This window comes from Rhinoraja longicauda, chromosome 8, assembly GCF_053455715.1.
Source record: "Rhinoraja longicauda isolate Sanriku21f chromosome 8, sRhiLon1.1, whole genome shotgun sequence".
Taxonomy (NCBI): domain Eukaryota; kingdom Metazoa; phylum Chordata; class Chondrichthyes; order Rajiformes; family Arhynchobatidae; genus Rhinoraja; species Rhinoraja longicauda.
In genome coordinates this window covers 34046957-34073461 of record NC_135960.1, presented here as the reverse complement: position 1 = coordinate 34073461, position 26505 = coordinate 34046957, and the positions used below count along the sequence as shown (strand labels likewise).

The window sequence follows — 26505 nt, the reverse complement described above, 5'->3', positions numbered from 1 at the left end:
CCTTCAGATGCTACATAGCAAAGTCACATGTTATATCCATCTGTTTATGAACCAAAAGAAAGTATTTTCAAATGGGTATAAAACTGAAAAAAAGCAACAAGTTGGTACACAAGTAAACTATATGCTAGCTATAATGAGCAAACATTTTAAAGGCAAGCACATTTTTTTTTCTCCTTCCATTTAGTGATCTTTCACAACTGAAGTGAAGCTATCATAGCTAGGGTTGAGTGGGCATTTTTTTTCATAAAGCAAACTTTAAGTAGTAAATGCAAAGTAAAAACCCCTTTCTTGTGAATAACATTTGTAAACGATTCTTCCATTTGACAATTTTATAAGTGCATATTAGTACATAATTATCAACAGTAACTCCTAGTTAACCGCGACTTTTGTACAACAAATTGGTATCTACTTATCTACAAACATAAAGCAAACCACATATGGAATTTAACATGACATTTTCTAAAAATACTGCATGTATCAAGTATTTTATTTTTTCATTAACTGCATAATGTTGTTGGTTTGTGTACACTGAATAGAAGGCCCTGATATGTCACATTTAAAAACTTTAAATGTAGTAAAACTGCAAGGTGCTTGGAGAAGTAGAGTCAAAGAGGATTATTGATAAACAAAATAGAATACCAAGCCATGTGTATGGATTATAGCATTAGTAATTAGAAGATTGGTAAAACAATCAGTGCGAAAAAACAGAGAATTACAGAACTTGGGGCCCAAGCAGCTGAAGACATAATTGTTGACTTTGGAGCAAAGGCCCAAGAAATCAGAAATGGAGAATTGTAAAGTTTCTAGAGGGTTACAAGAAGTTAAAAGGAGGTTGCAAAGATGCAGCGAAACTATGGAGTGATTTGAATTCAATAGTGAGGATTTTAAATATATGGCACAGCCATACCAGGAACTAATATACATCAGCAGGAAGACAGTGGAAAAATGCATGGGATCAGTTTACACCCTGTAGCTGAAGCACTGTTGCATTTGGCACGATGAAGAGTCTGATTACTTCGTGGGGGAACAACAACATGAATGCAAGGGAGGAATTTGTGCAAACTTTATGGATAGTTGCACAATATAGAAAATCTAGCACAAGTACAATATTGCTTATTCCATAAAGAATATTGAAAAAATAATGTCACTGTTTCTTTAGCATAGCAGTCGCTGTAAAACATTGGGGTGGAACATGCTCTCCTTTTGTTGTTTTACTTGTCCTATTATTTCCTCTTGCTTTCCATCAGTAGTCACTCAATCATTCCTGCTCTTCGTCCATTCATAGACTTTCACATGTGTTCTTTCCCATCCTGTGCTGGCCTCGCCTGTAGAAGAAAGCTGCGGCATGTGGCTGCCTGTTTATATCAACTCTATTCTGATAGCTTTTCTAGTTGAACTTGTTCGATCAGTAACATCGGATCTTTACTGCTTTCTCACAGACATCGTCTCAGGTCTCATTACAAGGGATACGATTAGACTTGTTGCAAATGTTTCAATTGAGAGAAATGCAGCAGGACTTCTCAGAATTAGCTCTTTGATTTATTTTAGTCAACCTCACTATTACCCAAAATAGCCGTCACCATTCTAAATTAGAACCATCATAAAAAGCTCAATTTACACATCAAAAATATTTAAAAAGCAATGTTTAGACATTCGTAGACACCAGGGTAATTGGCAAATTTGGATGAAAAATTTCTTGATGTGCCATTTACAGGATCTTTGAACAAAGATGAACTCTCCCTCTCTCTGATTTGTCAACATTTCCAGTTTTCATCTGACCATTAAATTGACTACATATCGCTAATATATTACAATAAACAAACAGAATATATAGGGAGGTTAATCGCTGGAAAGTTGTGATATATTAGTATGCCATTTGGTAGAGATTCCAATCAGACCCTAACCATACAATAAATGAGCTAATACTTCTGCTAAAATAGACGAAAAGGAATTTCAATGAGGCATTAATTCAAGAACAGACCGCATTTGCAAATTTTAATCATAAAGGGTAAAGGGAAGTTTTAGTTTGACTGATGCTTCTTGTTCAGAACAGCAGCAGCATTGAGTATAATTTTAATTATAAAATAAATCAGCAAATTGTTCAGTTATATCTCCCACTTTTTTTCAAGAACGAGTGCTGGGAATGGAAAATGGTTGAACCAAAGAATCAAGTGTTTAATCGAGGCTGGGGTTAATGTACAGCCAGCAGAATGGTCTTCCAGGGAACCCACAGTTCACCATCATGATATTGAGGTTTTACCACATTTTAACTTTCCAATTCTCCTGTACTATTAATACCTCTTCCATTTGTTGTTTTATTTGTTCAATAACCACCTAGGCTTTCCCTGTTCCATCAGTACTTTGGTCATGTAGTGGCTCCCATCCTTGACCCATTCAGATTTCTCTATTGTCCTCTCCTACCAATGTTCACCACCCATCCACCTATCTTTTCTCCGCCTACATGCATTAAAAATCTGAACTTGATGATTAAAGATTATTGACCTGATACATTCAGTTTGTCTCTGCAGATGCCTAACCTGCTGAATATTTCCATCATTCTTGCTTTTTGTTTCAAAGTTCTGACATCCACCTTGCTTTTGTTCAATGAACAACGTTTTCATAAGAGCATACAACACCAAAACACTACTTATTCCCAAATCTCCATGAATACATGAAATTAAATGGAGAAAAACATACAAGCAAGGGCAAACTGTTAAAAGCTTCATTTAGCTGTATCTCAAAGCAATAACAATGGGAGAATAAAAGATAAAATATTTATCTTTTACCAGGGAACGAAGATGATGGATGTCACCTTACAAAAAGAGCTCTTAAACCAAAAGATTTAAAAGAAATTCGAGATAGAAACGGGTGGAATAATTGATAAAATAAATCAAATATAAAGTTATCAACATCACAGTCCTATTTCATCACATATGCTTTAGGAAAGAAACAGTGCAGCCGCTATTGCAGAACAAAACAACTCATTGGAAACAGGAACTGTGCCAGAGGGCTGGCTGACAATGAATGCAAGTTCTTTACATAAAAAGAAATGGAACAAATCCAAGGAACTATAGATCAATTGGCTTAATATTTGTGGTTGAAAAGAAAACTAAAATCTTCCTAAAATGTAATAAGCAATGAGTAAATCAATACAATCAAACTAGTCAGATAGTCAAAGTACAATAGATTAGCATGACAGAGTAATCAAAAGGATAGTCAAAATGACAGATCACGCATGGATCAATTTTACTAAATTATTTGACGTAATTAGGTGGTTAGACAAGGATAATGCAATATGCCTGGAGTCCAAGAAATGGCCAAAACGATACTGTGAAGTTGAATCATGAATGTGAGAACATGATGAGTCATGGGCCAAGAAGCAGAACAATAGTAAACTGACTATAAAATACACAATGAGTAAAATAGATTAATGTTAATTATACTGATTAGCTAAAGATGGCAAGTGGCGTGCCACTAGATTGCTACTGTTGGAATTGTCATTACTTAAAATGAGTGCAAGCAAATTGAACAGAAATTGTTAAGTTCTACTAAATAATTTTGCCAGTTCTCAAAATTTTGTCTGGCCGCCAGGTTAGGCCATATTTACATAGTAGCTCAGCAGGACATCTCGTGTAACTCAGCGGGACAGACAGCACCTCTGGAGAACATGGATAGGTGACATTTCTGGTTGGGTCCCTTTTTCAGACCCTTGCCTGACCCCCTGATGTACTGCAGCATTTTGTGTCTCTCATTGTGTCCTTCATTGGTAGATCAGCATCTGCAGTTCCATTTTTTTACATAGAGAGCACCGGGTTTTCAAATAAATGATATGCACGGAACCAGAAATTAGACTACTTGCATCAGGAATGAATAAGCAGACAATGTCTGTTCACGAGAAGTGAAAATTGTGATTGCATAAAGATTAGGGTTTGGCAGGTACACAGCAAAAAAGCTTCCACTTGCACAAGATGCATGATCTAAGATCCATATCCAATAAGAAAAACAAAAGGGAATTCAACGGATAGTTTATACCTTGACTTTGGTTAAAAAGTTAAACTTGCTATTACAAGGAGACCAGAGGTGGCTGCACTGAAAGGAATGCGAGCACCAGTCAAAGAAGGCCTTTGCAGAGAAGTAAAGCTTAGTGGAATAGATTCTGTACTGCTGTTTTTTAACAAAATCAAAATTCCAATCTGATCAAAATTCCAATTTGTCAAGATTTGATTCTCCATACACACCTGGACTTGAATGGGATGATGTAAAGAATAAAATAACATGTAAAGGAAGACTACCACAAGAAAAACTGTCTAAAGTACAGTATGAATATACCTGTCATGGCGGAGTGCTCTCATATCCACAAAGACTGTGGTTGGATCTGGTCCAGAAGTTCCCTTAAAAAAAAGCAGATAGTGCCATTAACATCAGAAGTGTAAAAGAATTATGGACGCATAGTTATTAATTGCACCATTCCACCATAGTTGGAATGCACCATTTCTCAAAAACATGGTGTCATGCCAAAGTTACAGATCCCACAATAGCTTTTCATACAAAATGTTATAAATTACAGGGCATAATTTATGTAACGAAGAATTGATATCCTTTAAAGCATAAATACATATTTAAGATTACGGGCACAATAAAAATAGATTATACCTTCATGATGACAAATTCCCTCAGCAATGTTTTCCTCGCTATACTTGTTCCTCAGCTAAATTTTCTTTCTTTCTTTGCGAGAAAATGACTTTGTACAAGTAATCACTATCAATTTATAGTGCTTAAACGAGATTGTGCTTTGTCTGCAAATTAAAATAACTATCCACCGGGAAAGCAATCTTGAAGAGAAAATAAAGTGCAAGAGAAATAGGAACAGACATCACCAATTGATATTTGCTGCTGACTCAATGTGCATTTGGAACTAAAATTGAAATTGTGCTGTTTCCAAGTGGGTCAGAAATGTTTGCCTGCCACGTATATTCTAATAATATACCTATTTTAGCATAAAATGCTGTGCAAAAATATTTTCAGACAGTAAACCAAATCATGTTATAAGTAAAAATAACTATGATTACCAGAGAGGACTTTAAGAAACAAATAACAGTTCAAATTGTCATATGCATGTACATTTACACAATAAAAGACTGATTGAACGCAGGGTTAATAGGCTGTGTTACCATTAAAACAATGAATGAAAACTAATTTATCCAATGCTATTCTATCTATACACTTGGCCCTATTGGCAAGTCACATGTTCCCTTTTGCACAATGAATTTCCACTTTAATGTTTATTTACCCAATTGTTCAGATTTTCAAATAAAACAGCAATTCGGAGTTTTATCATTTTGCAATAAATTTAAGATAAATTTGCCACCTGGCTTCGATGATGATCTGGGACTCAAAAAAATAAATTACTCTACCTGCTCAGCCAGCTTGCCCAGCCTGTGTGGCTGAGAGTATGAGGGAGGAGGAAACGAGGAAAGGAGATGACACAGGTCAGCCCAGAGAGAGGAAGGGACAGCCAGATTTAAAAAGAGAGAGAAGCATAAGCAAGAGACGAGACAAACAGAAACAGCAAAACAGTTACCAAAGACATTGAATTAGTGGCTAGCAAAAAAAATAAATTACACTGCTGCTTAAGTACAAGGATCGAAGGAAACCATACACAAAGCATAGCCATTAATTAATCTGCAGTGTGCTGTAGTGCTTTTCCACAAGCCAATGACAAGGGCATACCACATTAAATAATATACAGCAGAAGCAGAACTATTACTTCACACCTACTTAAATAGTTTTCATTTTCAACCTTTATTGGCCATCAAGTCCAAATCAATTGTAAATCAAGAACATAAATCTTGGAATTTCCCATAATATCCTTAATACATCCTGCACGAAAAACTAATTACATTAGAATAACATTGTCAATGGCACTAACATAACAGACATGGTGGAGACTTGATCACTGTATCTTTGAGTGGGAGATGGTAAAGGGACAGGTTGGGGAATGGAGGACTGTAGATGAAAGAACCTTGAATCATTCTACAAAGGATAAATCCATGGCTTTGGGTAGTCAATAAAAATGGCAGATACCATTTCCTAAAGGTGCATTATAGTTTTATTACAGGTGTACATTTTGTGAATGCCTAGTATTAAGTATTAAGTATTCAGATTAGATTTGTAGTTTTGACCTACATAAATCTTGGGGCGACTAGGTATTTTTCAGAAATAGAATAGAGATAGAAGGTTGTGGTACTGCCCTGGCAATGGTATTTATGTTTCAATGCAATCTAATGACACATTAATGCATGATCAACTTCATTCAGTTTAGATGATGAGATTCTCACCTGTAAACAGATTGCCACATTAACCCTGCAGCCGAAAGTTGTACTGACAGCTCTCAAAGACAGGCCAAGGTCCTTAAATAACTTAGAGAAGGACTGCGTAAGTGCTATCCGTGGGCGCTCCTCTGCAACTACCATGCACGTTCGAACACAGGAGAGATTCACACCTTTTGCCTTGAAAAAAGAAATGTGCTCTTAAGCTCATAACAATGCAGTTTTAAAAAAAAGATACAATTTCATATTCTATAAACAAAAGACGAAGTTGTTTATTTTGCAAAAAGTGCCATCTGGCATAAAATTGACAAGATTAAGTATGAATTGAAGAGAAATTGTTAACCTTTGAGCTATTACAGCGTCTCTTTATAAATGACCCCATCATTGACAGTTTGCTCAGTAAACACCAGACAGATTACAGACTCCTTACCTTGAGTGTATAAGAAAATAACTGCAGATGCTGGTACAAATCGAAGGTATTTATTCACAAAATGCTTACCTTGAGTGCATCTGTTTGTGCACCAAGTCCTTTAGTGCACATCTCCATTACAGAGTAGGAACAGAAAGTCACACGCACTTTGTACTGACTAACTGCAGACAGCCAGAGAGAGACATTACTCTCCAATTCAAGTGGAGGGACCAAGATGGATTGATGACCAGAATATACACTTGGAAAAGAAAAACTATTATGAAAATCTATACTGACCTCTTTAATTGTGTACATATTGCAGCTTTAAACAATTCACCAAATAAATAAGTCAAAAAATAAATGTAAAAACAATACAGATGGAGCAACTTTAAGATTCTTTCACTTTATTGGTTCTTTCCATGTCGTTTGAAACTGCTGAGTTGTCTGTCACCAAAACAACATTGACCTGTATCAATGACGAGTCTTTCTTGTTTTCTTACAGGGTGTGGCTCTACATGTTTTGATGTTTTCCCTCAGCTATTTAGCAATATTGGAAACCAAACATTAATAGCCAAAACTTACATCTCACTTTCAATGTTATCCCAGGTTAAGCTTTGATAAGCTGATTTACCATTGTTGAAATTAATTATATTTTAATATCACACAGAAAAATTAAGGGTTTTGACTTAGAATGAACAGCTCACTTGGTAAACTCAAAAACGTGTTCCTCACGGTGTTACATTAAATCATGAATATTGAGAAGTAAAGGTTACAGATCATGCTTTTAACACGCACGCCTCCCTTCAACAGTAGGTGGTTGCGTACAGGTGGCATCATAAAGTCCTGTCATGCAAGAACTTCAGATGTCGGAGACAAATAAATTTTAAAAAGTCTTTTGGTGTCAATTCTTAAATCTGTGGAATTCTCTGCCTCAGAAGGCAGTGAAGGCCAGTTCTCTGAATGCATTCAAGAGAGAGCTAGATAGAGCTCTTAAGGATAGCAGAGTCAGGGGGTATGGGGAGAAGGCAGGAACGGGGTACTGATTGAGAATGTTCAGCCATGATCACATTGAATGGTGGTGCTGGCTCGAAGGGCCGAATGGCCTACTCCTGCACCTATTGTCTATTGTCACATTCACTGTCACTACTTCGTATGAAAAAATAAATTTTGACACCCTCAGGCCATGTCCACAGAAACTAGTGGGCACCCATCCATATTAATTCCAAGTTCCAGCACTTGGTCTTTTATTCTTAGATGATTCAAGTGCTTGGCTAATCCACTTCTTAAATCTTGTCAATGACTCTGCTTTCACTGTGCTCCCAGGCAGTGCATTCCAGTTACTCATCTCTCTGGATGAAAAAGGATCCCCTCAGAACCCTTTAACTCTCTTACCTCTTACCCTAAATCCATGTTCTCTCATTTTATTTACCTCTTTCACTGCTGAAAAGTTTCTTGCAATCTAACTCAAGCACGTCCTCTTGCAACGTCCACTCCAGGGAAATAAACAGCCCAGTCTCTCATAACTAAAATGCTCCATTGCAGGCAACATCCTGAAGAGTCTCCTCCCCAACCCTGCCAATGTTATCACATCTATCCTATAACGCAGTGACCAAAACTATGTGCGGAATTCCAGCTAAAATGTGACCAAGGTTTAAAAAAAATCGGAGCATAACCTCCCTGCTCTTGCAATCAATGTACCAACTAATGAAAGCCCGTATCCCACACACCTTTTTGACCCTGATAATCTACCTGTGCTGCTGCCTTCAAGGATCTTTGGACATACACCAAGCTCCCTGTGTTCCTCAATACTCTCAAGGACTCTCAATCCCTTGGATGGCGAGACCACCATATGAGGAAAGATTGAAAAGACTAGACTTGTATTCACTGGAGTTTAGAAGGATGAGGGGGGATCTTATAGAAAAATATAAAATTATAAAAGGACTGGACATGCTAGATGCAGGAAAGATGTTCCCAATGTTGGGCAAGTCCAGAACGAGGGGGCACAGTCTTAGAATAAAGGGGAGGCCATTTAAAACTGAGGTGAGAAAAAACTTTTTCACCCAGAGTGTTGTGAATTTGTGGAATTCTCTGCCACAGAGGACAGTGGAAGCCAAATCACTGGATTGATTTAAGAGAGTTAGATAGAGCTCTTAGGGGGCTAGTGGAATCAAGGGATATGGGGAGAAGGCAGGCACGGGTTATTGATTGTGGACGATCAGCCATGATCACAATGAATGGCGGTGCTGGCTTGAAGGGCCGAATGGCCTCCTCCTGCACCTATTTTCTATGTTTCTCTGTTTCTATGACCTGATCATTCATGGTGCAAGTCCAAGCCTCATTAGTGCTGCCAAAATGCATCACATTAAATTTTTCTGGATTAAAATCTTGTCAGCCATTTCTCAGCTCATATCAACACATCACTATCAAACTATAGCCTACGACTACCCCACCAATAATCTGTCAGGTGCAAACATAAACTGATCATGCCTCCTACATCTACGTTCGAATCATTCAAGAATATTGCAAACCGCAAGGATCCCCAGCACAGATCATTGTGGAACACCACTAGTCATGGGCATCCGATCACATATACGCCGTCTGTATCCTGTTGCGAAGGGATAATATCCTAGGAATCTATGGCTTTAGGAACAGTTATCTTACCTGCAGAGGCACCAGAGTGCGAAACCAAGACCGCAATAGGGATCAAGGCAAACGGCAATCTGTCGAGAAGGATAGAGCTCACATTGCAACTTGATGGACCGACACATAGCACTAGTTGCTTCATGCGACATCTGTTGACAATAAGGACAAATTAAGATTTATTCATGATTACATTTGACCTCAAGAAAGAAGGGGAAGTTAAAACATTAACAGCCAAAGGTTCTGCTGTGAGATACCAATCACATGGACACTTAGCCTAGAAACTGTATTACACTAATTTTCAGTGCATTTACCAATAACATCAAATGGGATCATGCACAAAAATGAAATTGCCCAGGAAGACCTTGGAATATACACCCTGTAATAAAATTAACAACACCTTTGTTATAAAACCCGATATGAAAACAGGGCAGTACAGTGGTGCATCTGGTAGAGATGCTGCCTTAGAACGGTAGAGACCCTGCTTTAATCCTGACCTCGGGTGCTGTCTGTGCAGAGTTTGCAGGTTCTCACCATGACTGCGTGGGTTTCCTCTGGGTGCCCCAGTTTCCTCTCACATCCCAAAGACATGCAGGTTTTATAAGTTAATTGGCATCTGTAAATTGTCCCCAGTGTGCAAGGAGCAGGAAAGTGAGATAACATAGAACTAGTGTGAACGTTGTATCTCTAAACCAAACTAAAAACTCTAAACTATAAATGTAATTTGCATGTTTCAATTTTGGGCCAAAATTAATTGAATGCAGATGTAAATACTTTTGTCGAGCAGTCACAGGAGGATAACAGTACTGAAAGATTCACTCTGCCTACCAGCTACAAACATTAAAGCTGTGCTTGAGGAGAGCAAAGCAGCAAGGAACAGAGAATATGATAAAAGCTATTAGAGGCAATCTAGAGAGGGCAATTAACCTACAAACCCAAACATCTTTGGGATGTTGGAGGAAACGAAGTGCACAGAGGAAACCCAAGTGGTCACTGGGAGCAAACTCCACACAGATAACACCCGAGGTCAGGATCAAACCTAAAAGTGCAGAGTGCAATTTTATAATAACAATCTTTCCAAATTTATCTGCTCTGAATGAAATTGAAATTGGATCACATAGTACGTAAAAACAGATGATACATAATTCAATTTGTAAACTAACACGTTCTGTTAATATCCTGACACTCATTTCAATATAGCCAATGCCTTATTTATTTCAACAAGTTAACTGGCGGTGCTGGCTCGAAGGGCCGAATGGCCTCCTCCTGCACCTATTTTCTATGTTTCTAACTCTTCCATTGAAATGCTAACTTCAAAACTGATTATGCTTTAAAAAATTCTAATTTATAAATATGTGTGTGTTTTTAATGCAGTTGAATGCCGTCAAGAAAGTCAAGTACTACTTAATTTATCCAAGTAATTACTTAAACAGTAAACGAGTACTTTGGTTCTGTCTTCACTAAGGAAGACACAAACAATCTCCCGGAAATACTAGGGGACTGAGGAACTAGTGGGTGGGAGGAACTAAAGGGAATCCACATTAGTCAGGAAATGGTGTTAGGTAAACTGTTGGGACTGAAGGCAGATAAATCCCCAGGGCCAGATGGTCTGCATCCCAGAGTACTCAAGGAGGTGGCCCTAGAAATCGTGAATCCACTGGTGATCATTTTCCAATGTTCCCTCGACTCTGGATCAGTTCCTGTGGACTGGAGGGTAGCCAATGTAACTCCACTTTTTTAAAAAGGAGGGAGAGAGAAAACAGGGAATTATAGTCCAGTTAGCCTTACATCGGTAGTGGGGAAGTTGCTGGAGTTGATTATGAAAGATGTTATAGCAGCACATTTGGAAAGCAGTGACGGGATCGGTCAAAGTCAGCATGGATTTATGAAAGGGAAATCATGCTTGACTAAACTTTAGGAATTTTTTGAGGATGTAACAAGTAGAATGGATAAGGGAGAGCCAGTGGATGTGGTGTATCTGGACTTTCAAAAAGCCTTCGACAAGGTCACACACAAGAGATTAGTGTGCAAAATTAGAGCATGGTATTGGGGGTAGGGTATTGACATGGATAGAGGACTGGTTGGTAGACAGGAAGCAAAGAGCAGGAATTAACGGGTCCTTTTCAGAATGGCGGGCAATGACTAGTGGGTTGCCGCAAGGCTCGGTGTTGGGACCCCAGTTGTTTACAATATATATTAACAATTTGTAACATCTCTAAGTTTGCGGATGACACAAAGCTGGGTGGCAGTGTGAGCTACGAGGAGAATATTATGAGGCTGCAGGGTGATGGATAGGTTGGGTGAGTAGGCGGAAGCATGGCAGATGCAGTATAATGTGGATAAATGTGAGGTTGTCCACTTTGGTGGCAAGAACAGGAAGGCAGATTATTGTCTGAATGGTGTAAGATTAGGAGAAGGGGGGGGGGGGGTGGGTGCAACGAGACCTGGGTGTGCTTATGCTTCAGTCACTGAAAGTAAGCATGCAGGTACAGCAAGCAGTGAAGAAAGCCAATGACATGTTGGCCTTCATTGCGAGAGGATGGGAGTTTAGGAGCAAAAAGGTCCAACAAGACTCCAGGGTCCTGGTGAGACCTATTGTGTGCAATTTTGGTCTCCTAATTTGAGGAAGGACATTATTGCTATTGAGGGAGTGCAGTGTAGGTTCACCAGGTTAATTCCCGGGATGGCGGGACTGAGGTATGATGAAAGAATGGGTCGATTGGGCTTGTATTTGCTGGAATTTAGGATGAGAGGGGATCTTTTAGAAACATAATATACTTAAGAGGATTGGACAGGGTAGATGCAGGAAAAATGTTCCTGAAGTTGGGGGAGTCCAGAACCAGGGGTCACAGATTAAGAATAAGGGGTAGGCCATTTAGGACTGAGATGAGGAAAAACTTTTTCACCCAGAGAGTTGTGAATCTGTGGAATTCTCTGCCACAAAAGGCAGTGGAGGCCAATTCACTGGATGTTTTCAAGAGAGTTAGATTTAGCTCATAGGGCTAAGGGAATCAAGGGATATGGGGAAAAAGGCAGAACGGGGTACTGATTTTGGATGACCAGCCATGGTCATATTGAATAATCTCGAAGGGCCGAATGGCCTATTCCTGCACCTATTTTCTATGTTAACTTATCCAGATAATTACTTTGAGAATGAGTCTTTTGTTCAGAGGAAAGGGCATTTTTTTTTCCAGTGTAAGCTGTGGCTCAGTTGAAGTCACACTCACCGTCACGTATGTTCCTCCCCCCCCGCCACTGATGTGAAGCGTTAAACCCCCGCAAAATCTGCCCTCTCAGATTCATGGCATCATCCATACCCAGTATCCTGCTGAATGATTACCAACCACCATCATTCAGGGCAAACTATCAAAAAATTAGAATATTGTTTATGGGAACTCACATTTATCTTTGGCATGTGCTAGGAAACCAAAGCACGCAGAAGAAAACCAAACTGTCGTAGGGAAAATGTGTAAACTCGAGCCAGAGAGCACCCAAGCTCAGAATCAAACACGAGTTCCTGATTGGCTGCCACTACCATTGCGAAATCTTTCACTCAGGCAATATCTCCTATGATGTAATTATGTGCATTTAATAGCTTTGGAGGGGAAAAAGTAGCTTATTGCTCTAATTTAAAAAAAATAATTTCAGTCAAATCTTGATTGGTGAACAAGAATTTGTGTGTCCTTCAATCAGAGGTGTGATTATGGTTCTAAGTTGTTGCACCTTCCAAACTGTACACAGTTGAACATGCTTAAAATCTTGTTGTAAAGCCCTTAGTAAATCCATTACTGAATGATTAATTCAAAATGTATTAATTCATAGATCAAATTAGGTTGCAGTTTGTTGGATTTATAAGTAACTGCCACAGTTGTCGTAAGGTCATAAGTGATAGGAACACAATTAGGCCATTCGGCCCATCATGTCTACTCCGCCTTTCAATCATGGCTAATCTATTTCTCCCTCCTAACCCCATTCTCCTGCCTTTTCCCCATAACCCCTGACACCCATACTAATCAAACTAGGGAGACTGCAGATGCTGGAATCATAAGCCAAAAACAAACAGTTGGAGGATCTTTCAAGACAATTAGACAGATATATAGCGAGAAGAGGTTTAATGGGATATGGGCCAAATGTAGACAAATGGAACTAACCCCGAATGCCAACCTGTTAGGCATGGACAAAGGGCATGTTTCTGTGCTGAATAGCTCTATGACTCATACATTAAACTACTACAGTCCACCTCAAACCATTTGGCAGTGAGGGGCTTCCCCGATTACTTGTCTGTCTGCCTCGTTTCCTTGGCCTTATGGTCACCTGTCCCAAGACCTTCCTCGTAAATGGGAAATAAGCAGAACAGAGTCAATAGCATTGTTGTTGTCACTGAGTTGTCTCAGTTGAATATGCAGCTAATCAGTAGTTAAGACATCATACCTTCACTCCTGCAAGGATTCCTGTCGTGGACACACTAAAGTCCAGGTATGCCAACATTTCAGGTGTTGGTGCTTTATATATTTGGGGTGGCTTCCTTCGGGGTAGGTCATCTGATCGAAATACATAAAATTGCAAAACTTAACAAACTAGACGTAGATTGGATCAGGTCAATGTTCATATCTGTTTAGATTATTTCTAGGATGCAGCAGAATTGGCATCTTCCTTCAGTTGTCCCTTGCACTTAACAGCAAATCTAATATTGAGCTTTGTGATAACATAACAACAATATTCCTTCGGATCAGAACTGGTTTAGTGTTCAATTGTGCCTCATCCCCAGGGTTCTTATGATTTATTTTAGTGAAATAAAGCAAGATACAAAATGCTGAGCTATATAATTAATCAAGGAAATGTGATGTTATTCAATTTGCTCTAACAGATTGATAAACATTAAATCACGTGATCATTCAAAGAATAAATTGCATGAATATTGAGTAAAATCTCACCAGTATCTATAACTGTTGGCCAGGTTTTGATGTCCACTGCCGCAGCTGCCTCTTTTGAACGAAACAATTTTAGTATAGCTTGCGTTGTGAGTATGCAGACAGATTTGCTTACCTGAAGTAAAAAAGAGAATATTAGCCAGTGATAATATTCTTCACAAAATCACAACAGATATATGTAGCATGGTTGTATCATACAGAGACTAGATCTGGCCCAACTAGCAAATCATTTAACAAACAATCCATTGTTTCCCAAGCTTTGCTTCTGCTGTTAATTCAACAATGGGACAGCTTCCTTTACCCAAGCAAATTGCTTCATTTTTCAACATTCCTACACCATGAGGCCCAAAATTCACTTCAAATAACGTTGGAAATGCACAGAAGCTCCCATTGGCATTGGAGAGAAATATTGCCATATTCGGAGTGAATTAAGCAATTTTTACCCAAGAACAATATTTGCTTTTTTAATTTTCATTTCTGCCTGTGCCCGACATAATATTTCAACATAAAACTTATCCTTAATTTTATGTATTTATAACCCAAAAAATCTTTGTAAAACATGTTATATATAAACGAGAACTCCATGTTATATATAAACGAGAACCCTTTTGTTAAGCACGAAGTTGATGAAATAAACAAAGCAGTCAAACCATCATACTTGTTTACCAAAAAAGACACAAAATTCAGCAGTTACTCAACGGGTCATGTCGCACCTCTGGAGAATATGGAATAGGTGCCATTTCAGGTTGGGATCCTTGATTGTAGAGGGGGAGGAAGCTGCAAGTAGAGGGGGAGGAAGCTGCAAGTGGTGGGGGCAGAAAAAGCCTGGCAATTGATAGATGGACACAGATGAGAGGCAGAGGGTGTTTGATTGGTTGGACAATGGCCAGGGATAAAAAGACAAACGGCTATGAGATAAAAAGATAAGACGCACAAAATAGGAGCCAGACCTAATAATGAACTTGACAAGATTTCAGTTATTTAACCACAAAACAAGATAATTTAGGCAATGTTATAATTCCTATAATTGGGACATCTTTATATTATTAAAACTTTCATCTTGTTTGTTCCCTCCTATGGTTGTTTGTTCCCCCGTATGGTTGTTTGTTCCCCTGTATGTTTGTGCCCCCGTCACATGATAGCACGACAATTTTAGACTCACCATTGTCCTGGGGTCTGTATTACCCGTTTCATTCAAATTGGTCTTATATTTTGAAAGTTATAGAGATTTTAAAGTTAAAAAATTACCTTTTCCATTTCCCATGGCCGTCCGCCGCGTCACAATGGGACCCGCCTGAGTGACGGGAGTGGCGGCCAATGAGGGGGGGGGGGTATGACCTTACTCCCATGGTGCAGCGCGGCGCCAGAGGGTCCAACAAGATGGCCGCCGCCGCCGAGCTGCAGGAGAGGCTTTGGGTCCACGACTCGCTCTCGCTGCAGCGATGGCCACACGGGGCCGAGGTAAGTGGCTTCCTCTCCCCTCCCCTGTCCCCCCTCGCCCGCCCACGGCCCCAGGAGACACTCCCCACCCGGCAGCGGGTCCACGGATTGTCATTTGGGGGAGGGTTGCCGGGCCTGCAAATGCGCTCGCAGGATAGATTTGGACCCAACGGGTCCATGCCCTCTATAACTACTAAAATAAAATACCTAATGAGATAATACATAGATATTGATAACAAAATAAGGTAACATAAAATCATGATTTTGGAAAGATGCCTGGTCTAGTCATCTGATACCATACCTCAACAATCATCTTGACAGTTGGTAAAGTGGTGGCAAGGTTCTGAGGATGAGGCGGTCGCACAGCGACAGGCACACATCCTGCGTACAGACACCCATAGAAAGTTATTATAAGATCGATACCTACAGGAAGAGATAGAATAAAGCAGTTTGTATAGTTCTGGAATCTCTCGCAAATCACTTACATAAAGAAAGACTACATTTGTGAAACAAATATTTTAGGAGAATCCTTGCAATTTGTTAGGAAATTACACAAAATGCCAATATTTGTTCATTCATTATTACAGAATATGCCCTGATAAAGCAAAAGCTGATTGAGAAATTCTTTTGAGGGTAAACTGGCAGTGGACAAGATTTATTGATACAGAAAAATATCCAGTTATGGTATATGGACCAGCAAATTAACCATTGAATGCCTAGACATACAAACAGTTATTTTGTTAAGTGTTCCATTATACCCTTTACCCTTTCACAACACATGGCTAAATGACACTATTTGAAGCTTCAAAGCACTGTTTTGGCCTATTATTAAAACCTTATAGAAATTGTCTTTGATCTTCATAAAATATTGCTTGTGTGTGAAAAGCAACATGACCGTAGCTTGAACTGAGTAATTCAAAAAGTTAAACATTATTCACTGAAGAATAAATAATAACTGAGCAAAAAATAACAGCTGGAGGAACTCAGCGTGTTGGGCAACATCTGAGGAATGAATGGATAGACAACTTTTCAGGTCGGGATCATTTCTTAACCATCCCTGTACTGCCATCTTAGGAATCTCCCAAGTACTTTGCCTGGATTCCTTTCTATTTCTCATCTCCATGCTTTTCCTCAGCAACATCATTTGAAGAAATATAAATTTTCACTTGCATCCTGATGACATTAAATAGCTAAGATACTATTTCTATAAGCACCTTTTCAACTCAACTGCCACTAAACCTCTTTTACCTCCATTCTTTACTTTTCATAGAAACATAGAAAAAAAAGTGCAGGAGTAAGCCATTCAGCCCTTCGAGCCAGCACTTCCATTCAATATGATCATGGCTGATCATCTAAAATCAGGATCCCGCGATTGCTTTTTCCCCATATCCTTTGATTCCTTTAGCCCTAAGAGCTAAATCTAACTCTCTTTTGAAAATTCTTTTCCAATGCTGCCCTCCTTAATATCTATCTTCAAACTCAGCCAAAATACAGCCGAAAATATTACCTCACTCCAGGTATTTGCCTTTGGCTTGTTGCCAACATATTTAAATTCAGAGTATCCATCTCACTTCTTGGGCTCAGACCACCTATCTCCATAAACAAGTTCTTCCAGCCCTACAAATCCCCTTAATCTATGTCCCTTCAATCTCCAACCTTGGCATGGCTAATTTTATTCACTCCACCATGGTTACAGTCCTTTTGGATACTTGACCTTTTTTAAGGTCAAGCATCCAAAATATATTTTTTCAAAGAATTTCTCAGCTTCTTTGCTTTAATCTCAAAACTCTCTTTAAAACCCCTCTCTTTGATTATTTTCTGCCACTCAGTGCAAAATTATATGAGATAAATATCTAAAGATGGTCAATGTATAAATGTAAACTGTTATTAATAAAATCCATACTACAGGTTGAACACTGATTATCCAGCACCCTTCGTTCCAGAGCTTTTCTGGATTATCCATTTTTCTGGACAAACAGAGGTCACGTGATAATGAGATGACAATACACCCCTGGCACACTAATGACACCCCTCCCGTGTCTCTAAATCAATATGAAGTGCCAGAAACCTACATAAAACAAATATAAAATATGAACAGATTGTGAATGGAATGACATGCCGACCCATCCCCGGCTCTTATCGTCTCCCCGGCCGTTTAGAGCCCCAGCTTCTGACCTCACTCCTGATTCGTAAAATACACCAGGGAGCCCTTCTTCACGTACTGCACATTCTAGTTACACAGCTGTTGTTGCAGCACACGTTGTAGCCCCTGGGGACAGTGCTTTCTTTGGACCACCCCTCCTCATTACCCACCCAAGCCCCTCCTCCCCCCCCGCCCTCCCCTTACCCCCCCCCCTTTACCCCACTAATGCAGCAATGATGATGTTAATGAAGTAACACTTTATCCTGTTACCTGGAGGGTAAACCAAAGCCACATGGTCCCCAGTATTAAGACGCCCCTTTTCTAGCAAGGCTGCAGCCACTCTCTCGGCCCTCTTATGCAGTTGTGTGCATGTAGCTGTATTCACCACAGTGCCCTGGTGGGGAAAATAAAATTTACCATCTTAGCGATTCATAATGTAGAGGGAGTTGCTGTAACAAATATCGTTGTCCCTCTGAAGTAATGCGATCAGCATTTTCTGACCAACATTTTGCATCTGTCCACCTCACCAGTGGTCATGCAAATAATTCCCGTGAGCACATATTCGTTTCTCATTAACCTATAGTATCTCATTAATGATAAACATCAAAGTCAAGGGCCTCCTTTAAGTTTAAGTTTATTATTAACATGTGTGCTGAGGAACAGTGAGAAGCTTTGTTTTGCATGCTATCCAATCAGATCAAATAATACTATACATACATATAATCAAGTCAAACTGAAGAACAGGTAGAGCGAAGGGACAGATACAAAGTGCAGAATATACTTCTCAACATTTAGTGCATCAGTTCCAGAGACAATGTCCGTAAGGGGGTAGTGGTGAATCGGAAAGTATCCTAGCTCATGGAAAGACCGTTCAGAAGACTGATAATCAAGGGGAAGAAGCTGTGTGGTGAGGCAATGTGATGTGTAGATGATGTCATTGGTGGGGAATATAGTTTGTGTGTTGGACTGGGTCACATGTACAACTCTGCAATTTCTTGCAATCTTGGCCAGAACTGGTCCCAAACCAAACTAGGATGTATCCCAACAGTATGCTTTCTATGGTGCATCTGTAGAAGTTGGTGAGTCATTGACAACATACCAAATTTCCTCAGTCTCGTATGGCAATGGTCAAGTACATGGCAAGTTGAAATGTCTTTGTATTATGGTGCAAAGGCCGTTACTTCTTTTATAAACTAAAGTTTAAATGCAAAATAAACTGGTCAAGGCCAGTGTTTAATTGTTGTTCGGTCATGCCACTAGTCAAATGCATCTAGCATCAATTTAAATTTATTTTACAAATGGGGTTAGCAGGGAGAGATAGATCAGCCTTGATTGAATGGCAGAGTGGACTTGATGGGCCGAATGGCCTAATTCTACTCCAATCACTTATGACCTTATGATCCACAAAAAAGTTTGACACGTGACATTAAGAGAACAATGGTTAATATATAAAACGGTAAGTGTTCTAATGCTGTTGCTCGTATAAATTCAATGGATACCATGCCGACATCCACTGGTCCACTGCACCACGTAAAGAGGAGGTTAACTCTTAGAACCTACTCAATTTAATTACAAATGTTTTTTAAACACCAGACTAATAGAATTGCTTATTTTAAGAAGGCATTGACTAACCACTGGCGTCATCTGAGGTGGAACAGGTATTCTAAGACCAGTAATTTGTATTCCTGAAGAATTATTTTACTTATCATATATTCCATTCGCATAATCAGGATATTTGAGAATGATATTTGGTCAAGCAATGCGGTGTTAGGAAATAAAATGCTGCCCTGCTAATAGGGCAACATCACCCATGATGCAATTCAAACTCTGGTATATAAAACTCAACTGAAATCATTGCACAGCTACTAACATTTCTCACCAATTATTCTCTAATGATAACTAGAATCCTGACATTCCACTTCAGCCAAATGGATCTTTAGTCAGTGCACTTACAATGCCAAAAGAGATATCTAAAAATACATAAACTCAAATAAATGAATAATGCTCCGTCTATTGATCAATTTTAAAAATGAATTATCTTTTTAAACAGACCTTGGCATTTAGGAGGAGAAAAAGAGGATGGTCTGGAGTGGTCTGTGCACGCCAGTGCAGGACATCAGCCAAGAACAAAAACTGAGGAAAGAAAAGAAACTATCACTTATTAGGCAAAACTAGGAAAGATATCACGTACGCAATTAAAATACAGCAACAAATGCGTGGTGTCAGCAAGCACTTTGTCAAAACAAATGATACATCAACTTGTATGACAGCACAAACAAATGTTCAAACCAAAATAAACTCTAAAATAAACCAATTCAGATAAGTTACTTTAATCAAGATTTACAAAGGCATGCAAAGTGAAGGGGTTGGTGCAGAGGGGTGAAGACTGCTCTGGCTTCGAGTACAGCATCACAATGTGTCCCAAAAAATACAAATTTATATGATTACCACAAATGCCTATTATTCCCATGTGTAATACTGAGAATTTTATCCTCCTGACACATTTTGTACAACGGTGCATCATGCAGCACAGGACAGTGCCAGCTGCACAAACAACTTACACTGAGAAATAAGAGATGAATGCAATATGAACAGTTGGCATTCTTCTGGCCAGCATCAAGCCTTGAGCTTTGGGTAATGTCCCTCCACGTTTACTGCTGTTTATAAAGTCAGGGCCAAAATAATTAATTTTTCTTGAGTGTGGAGTCACAGGAATTTTTTGAATGTTTTCACCTTCCAACATGAAAATATTTCTCCCTAAATATGTAGCCATCAGCTCATTGATTCAGCATTACACAGCGCAAATTTTGGCCATGCATGCCATTGTGCTTACGCTGGTTCTTTGAAAGAGTTGACTGGTTTGATTCAACACCTTGGTCATGTGATGGTGGAAGCAAAGTGGGAGTCATCCCCGGTTAATATTTATCTGACAATCAACATCACTAAAATGTTACTTGGTTATTGCTACAATTCACTCTTGGAGTTTGCTGTGGTCAACTTAGCTGTTCACAATCCTATTTCGTAATGCATGTATTATCTGACAAAGAGAAGCAAAATGTAACAATCGGGACATTTATGGATTAGTTTTGCATCTACATTGCATCCCAATTTCAAATCAGACACTGCCGATTTTCCATTTTAACTGAGTACGGTGTTATCTTTGTATGTAGTTGAAACAAAGAACTGCAGATGATGGTTAATACACAAAAGGACACAAAGTGTTGGAGTAACTCAGCCGATCAGGCAACATCTCTGGAGAACATGGACACGTGACATTGGGACTCTTCAGACTGACTCAGTCTGTTGAGTCACTCCAGCACTTCGTGTCGTTTCAACTTAAAACTAGTGGCGATGACGCTGGACTGCACCAGCGAGCCCTTCTTTATTGGTTCATACAGCATTTGTTGTGGCTCACGTTGTAGCCCCTGGGGACAGGACTTTCTTCAGGTCATTGCCAACGATAAGGTGCATTCGGTCACCGTGAGGCTTTCAAGGTAGAGTATGTCGGCGACTGCAGGGAAGAAGGAGGAGAAGAAGGAGGAGAAGATGGTGGTGGACAGGAAAAGTGGACAGAGCGATGGGAGGAGGCGGCACAGCAGCGGTCGAGCAGACAAAGCTAAAGAAGAAGTGGCAGCTGGTGAGAGGGTAGGGAGCCCTACGGTGACCTAGTGCATCCGTCATTGGCAGCGGCCTGAAGAAAGTGTTGTTGCTTTGGGTAACGCGAACCATACCAACTTCCGCTTCAACGAGACTGTGCGGTGAGTAAAGGGCTCACTGGTGCACCTTGCGAGTCTGACAGGGGTTCCTCGGAAGCCTGTGCGGCTGGGGAGGTGGTGCAGGTTGGGGGTCCATCCACTATAACCAAAATCCCTAATAAAGTAGACACAAAAAGCTTGAGTAACTCAGCGGGACAGGCAGCATCTTTGCAGAGAAGGAATCGATGAAGTTTGGGTCGAGATCCTTCTTCAGACGAATAAAGTCTTATAAAGAAGCCCATTAAAACCAGTGTTTACTGTATTTTAAGAATGTGATAACATGTGCATGTGTACGTAAGCAATAAAATGGGGGTAATAAAAACATTAAACACAGTTCAGGCAAACATTTGGGCCTGTAAACTGGTACCAAACCCAATTCATACCAGATTTCAATCACACTCATTGGTCTACCATGGCTTCGTGTTCAAGTATGCCTTGATTTTAAAATTCACATCTTTGATTTCAAATGCCTACAAGGATTTCACTCTATCTCAAAAACTGCAGGCCTCTAGCCATTTCACAACTCTATACAAGTGGGGGAGCGGGACTGTTTACCTGCTTGCTATTCCCTGCTAGAATACTTATGCTATGCAGGACACCATGAACAATTCACCCACCTCAAAATGTAAATTGTAATGTTTCCTGTTGTAGGTTGTAATGCATAAATTCAATAGTATCCTGAAGCTTGAACAAGTGTAATATATAATTAAGTTATCAGCACATAGAAATCCTTACCTTCCGAGCCTGATCATTGTCTTCAAACTGTGTGACATCTCTGCCTGAGGCCTGAGCTATTCGCTTTCCTGCCACAAGGTTACCGACTATCATAGAAGCAGGACCCACCTCTGCATGCAACAAATAATACAAACATTTCACTGGATCAACTCAGCATTTTAGTTAGGCAATTTGACACAGGAAAGAAAAAAAACCTTTGTCAGAAACACATTTTAAATTAACTGTTTCCCAGTATACAACATTCTTGATTAGCATGGGTGTCAGGGGTTATGGGGAGAAGGCAGGAGTTAGGAGGGAGAGATAGATCAGCCATGATTGAATGGAGTAGACTTGATGGGCCAAATGGCCTAATTCTGCTCCGATTACACATGACCTTAAAACTAAAATTAAAACTATGTAACAGGCAATTGAATTTATGAAAGGCTGCATTTTTTCGTGAAATTATATTTCTTGTTAAAGTCTCCACAAAATGATGAACAATATAAATTTATATTTAATTATTTTTTAAGATGTGGGCATCATTGCTCATCCATAATTGCCAACAAGAAAAGTGACTGGCTTCCTTCCTTCCTTGCGACAGGCTGCCCTGATGGAGTTGATCCCTGCGGCACGGTAGCGCAGCGGTAGAGTTGCTGCTTTACAGCGAATGCAGCGCCGGAGACTCAGGTTCGATCCTGACTACGGGTGCTGCACTGTAAGGAGTTTGTACATTCTCCCCGTGAGCTGCGTGGGTTTTCTCCGAGATCTTCGGTTTCCTCCCACACTCCAAAGACGTACAGGTATGTAGGTTAATTGGCTGGGTAAATGTAAAAATTGTCCCTAGTGGGTGTAGGATAGTGTTAATGTACGGGGATCGCTGGGCGGCACGGACTTGGTGGGCCGAAAAAGCCTGTTTCCGGCTGTATATATATGATATGATATGATAACATTGTTGAATAGAGAGATCCAGGAGTTAGGTCCAAAAACAATGCAACAGTCACAATTTATTTCCAAATCAGCATGGTGTGCAATATATAAGAAAATAACTGCAGATGCTGGTACAAATCGATTTATTCACAAAATGCTGGAGTAACTCAGCAGGTCAGGCAGCATCTCGGGAGAGAAGGAATGGGTGACGTTTCGGGTCGAGACCCTTCTTCAGCATGGTGTGCAACTTGGAGTGAAACCTGCAGGTGGTGCTGCTCCTGTGCACCTGCTGAACTTGTCCTTGTCCTTGGAGATGTGGGTTTAGAAGGTGCATCCATGATGATTAACATGCATCTCCATCAATCCCCTCGAGGGGAGTTTACAGCTTGCTGTCTGGTGGTAAATCCCAGACTGCAATTCTGGGAGTTCTTCACATGCACAATAAAATTGAGACCGTCCTGAACTTCTCACCATTACCTGACACCATATGTTTCAATTCTCTGTGTGTTACTGAGCTCCCTGTGGACAAACGCCACCTTAATGAAACCCACCAGCATTTACGGTGGAGAAATCAGTTCTAAATTTTCACAGATGTTAAGAACCATTTAAAGACATTGGCAGCTCTGCCAGGGTGTGTTGGAGGCAGTTTCCCTATTGGGTCTTTTGAAGTTATACCATTGTACATAGCTTTATTAAAGAACAAGAGTCAGGATAGTGTGTGACTTCATAAATTAATTTTGTAAAATGGTAGTCAATTGCATTTTTTTTTTAAACTGATTATTGGAGAGATGCAAGGAAGCCTCGCTGGAAATTAATAATTATCAACTGAGACAATTTAAATAAAATTACATTACATTTGTAGAATTAATTTCCCTGTTAACTTTCGACAGCCTAATAATAGAACATTACAGTACAAAATCAACACTAGGATTGTAAAAAAAACATTGTCTTTCACACATTTTATCTACAAGAAAAATGGAACCCAGTGCCTTATACCTACCTGGTTGTTTCTGCCGAGGTTTCGGAAGGTTGGTGACACAGGTGTGGGGGCACATTAAAACATTGCACGGGTGCAACATGCCTTCCAGAAAGCGCTGTTTGGTCTCAGACAGGTGGATGCCTCCTAAAGGAGTCTTGGGAAGTGTGTTAGCAGGTACCAAAGCCAGGCAGTAAATTCCTACCTGGTGGATACTGTCAATAGCCTGGAAAAGATCAGCAAAACATAATTAGCATACTCTTATTCTCAATTGTTTTACTTGCTATAAACGTGCAATATAGCTGAAAATATTTCTTCAATTTTGGAACCATATTAAATCAATTACAATATTATTAGTCGAACATGCCAACATTTTAAACACGTTTAGCATCCCACCCTCTATATGTACAAAGGTTTCAGATATCCTAAAGAGATTAAAGTACAAAGAAAGATTGGATAGGATAAATAAGAGTAAGATGGAAGTATTTCATAAATGGTGACAGATTGAACGGTGTTGGTATTCAGAGGGACATGTGTCCCCTTGTATGTGAAATCACCGAAAGTTAACATGAAGGCCCAGCAATCAACTAGGAGGGCAAACAATACATTGGCCTGCATTGCAAGATAACTTTACAAGAGTGAAGTGTCTTGCTTTAATTACACAGCGCCCTGGTAAAACTAATCTTGAATACTGTCCTGTTTCCTCCTTTGGGCAGGATATACTGGTGGTGAGGAAATGCAGTGAAGGTTTAGACTGATTCTTGGGCTGGAAGGTTTGGTGTTTTAAGGAGAGATCAAGCAAACTGGGTCTATACTTTTGAACTTCGAGGAACATGAGGTAAATTGACTGAATCATACAGAATTGTTTAGGTCTCAAGTGTTTCAATAGCATTATGAACAGAATTAGAGTTTATGCCCAGTTATTGTCTTCCCTGGCTGGGGTGTCTGAAACTCAGGGGTCAGGGTATCAAAATAAGGGATTGACCATTCAGAAGAGAGATGAGAAAAAATCTCATCCTGGAGGATAATGTGTCTTTGGAATTTTGGAACGAGAGGCATTTGTTCATAATACGAGAAACTGTCATTTCTCTGAATACATAGGCGAGGTATAAACTGTGCTTTAAATAATCTCTAATTTTTAAATGATTCAGATTTTGCCATCATCTCAACCTGGAAAATAATATTTTTGAACAACCAAAATCTGTAGGATACATTATGAAGAATAGAGTAAATAATATTTATTTTACTCAATTCCTCAAAGATTAAAGAATATTTATAATTATTTTCTGAGCCCAAAGCTCTCTTTCTGAGAAATATTCTGAGCCCAAAGGTGAAAGTGTTTTCATGTTAACCATGTTGAAGACCAAAACTGACAATAAAAATTAAAGCAGATCCCCTCCAGAGATAATAGTCTAATTACCTGCAAGACTCTACTCATCCACTGGAAACTGTCCTCTTCAGATGCATCTGGTCTCTGCTCGGCCACTAAAACAATGCGTTCATCATGGAGTACATTCACTGAAAACACCGCTATCCTAAAATATTACCAGAAGGGGTAAAGTAAGAATCCTGCTTGCAAGCTTCTGCATTTGATATGATTTATTTTAAAGATACATTGGTGTGGAGACAATAGGAAACCACACTGAAATATGCATAAGAGAGTCTCTGAGACTGCCTCTACAAGTTGTGTTTAAACCACGAAAATAGGAAGACGGTTGTATGAGACATGACGTTGTGTTCACAGTCTTAAATAGAAACAGTAACTTTCCTATCAGATTGTGAATGTTTTTGTTACCTTTCACACAAGGCAATCTGGACAAACAAAGGGCTGAAAATTACATTGCCACTTTGTTAAAAAACTGGCATGCAGACGGCTTATCATTCATTCTCAAGTGTTTCAATAGGATTATGAACAGAAACAGAATTAATATGAATTTGATCTTTGCCTTATCACTTGATTGTTCTCATGATAGGCATTGAAAACTTATGCAAGGTTTGTACACTTGTAACAGCAAAAAATTCAAGGACTTTTCAAGGTCCAAAAGTCCCATTTTCAAGGACCAAATTCCAGCAAACATTGATGGTTTTTTCCAGTTTTTCTCCGTATAGGTAAGAAAAATACGATTCAAAACTGTTAATTTGGTGTATATATGGTTAATTAGTAAAAACTACGATGATTTTGCAGTTTTTTTTCCGCTTTATGCGGTGAGTTCCCCTCAACTCTCCCCGACTCTTTAACTT

At 39.5% G+C, this 26505-nt stretch overlaps 1 protein-coding gene across 4 annotated transcripts in view; it reads right to left on the bottom strand.

Annotated features, from left to right (window-relative positions):
• Window positions 1-26505, bottom strand: part of LOC144595842 (disco-interacting protein 2 homolog A-like) — a 193529-nt gene that overhangs the window by 15257 nt on the left and 151767 nt on the right. For 2 of the 4 annotated variants that reach the window (XM_078403596.1, XM_078403597.1), the window contains exons 22-34: window positions 25685-25799; window positions 24289-24490; window positions 22383-22492; window positions 19945-20025; window positions 18163-18286; window positions 16051-16172; window positions 14313-14424; window positions 13810-13919; window positions 9400-9530; window positions 6829-6997; window positions 6339-6509; window positions 5415-5444; window positions 4330-4391 (exon numbers count right to left, since the gene is read on the bottom strand). In XM_078403596.1, coding sequence (XP_078259722.1) covers window positions 4330-4391; window positions 5415-5444; window positions 6339-6509; window positions 6829-6997; window positions 9400-9530; window positions 13810-13919; window positions 14313-14424; window positions 16051-16172; window positions 18163-18286; window positions 19945-20025; window positions 22383-22492; window positions 24289-24490; window positions 25685-25799 — 1539 coding nt within the window. The remainder of the gene's footprint in view (window positions 1-4329; window positions 4392-5414; window positions 5445-6338; window positions 6510-6828; window positions 6998-9399; window positions 9531-13809; window positions 13920-14312; window positions 14425-16050; window positions 16173-18162; window positions 18287-19944; window positions 20026-22382; window positions 22493-24288; window positions 24491-25684; window positions 25800-26505) is intronic. The other 2 variants (XM_078403598.1, XM_078403599.1) reach the window with 1 other exon arrangement.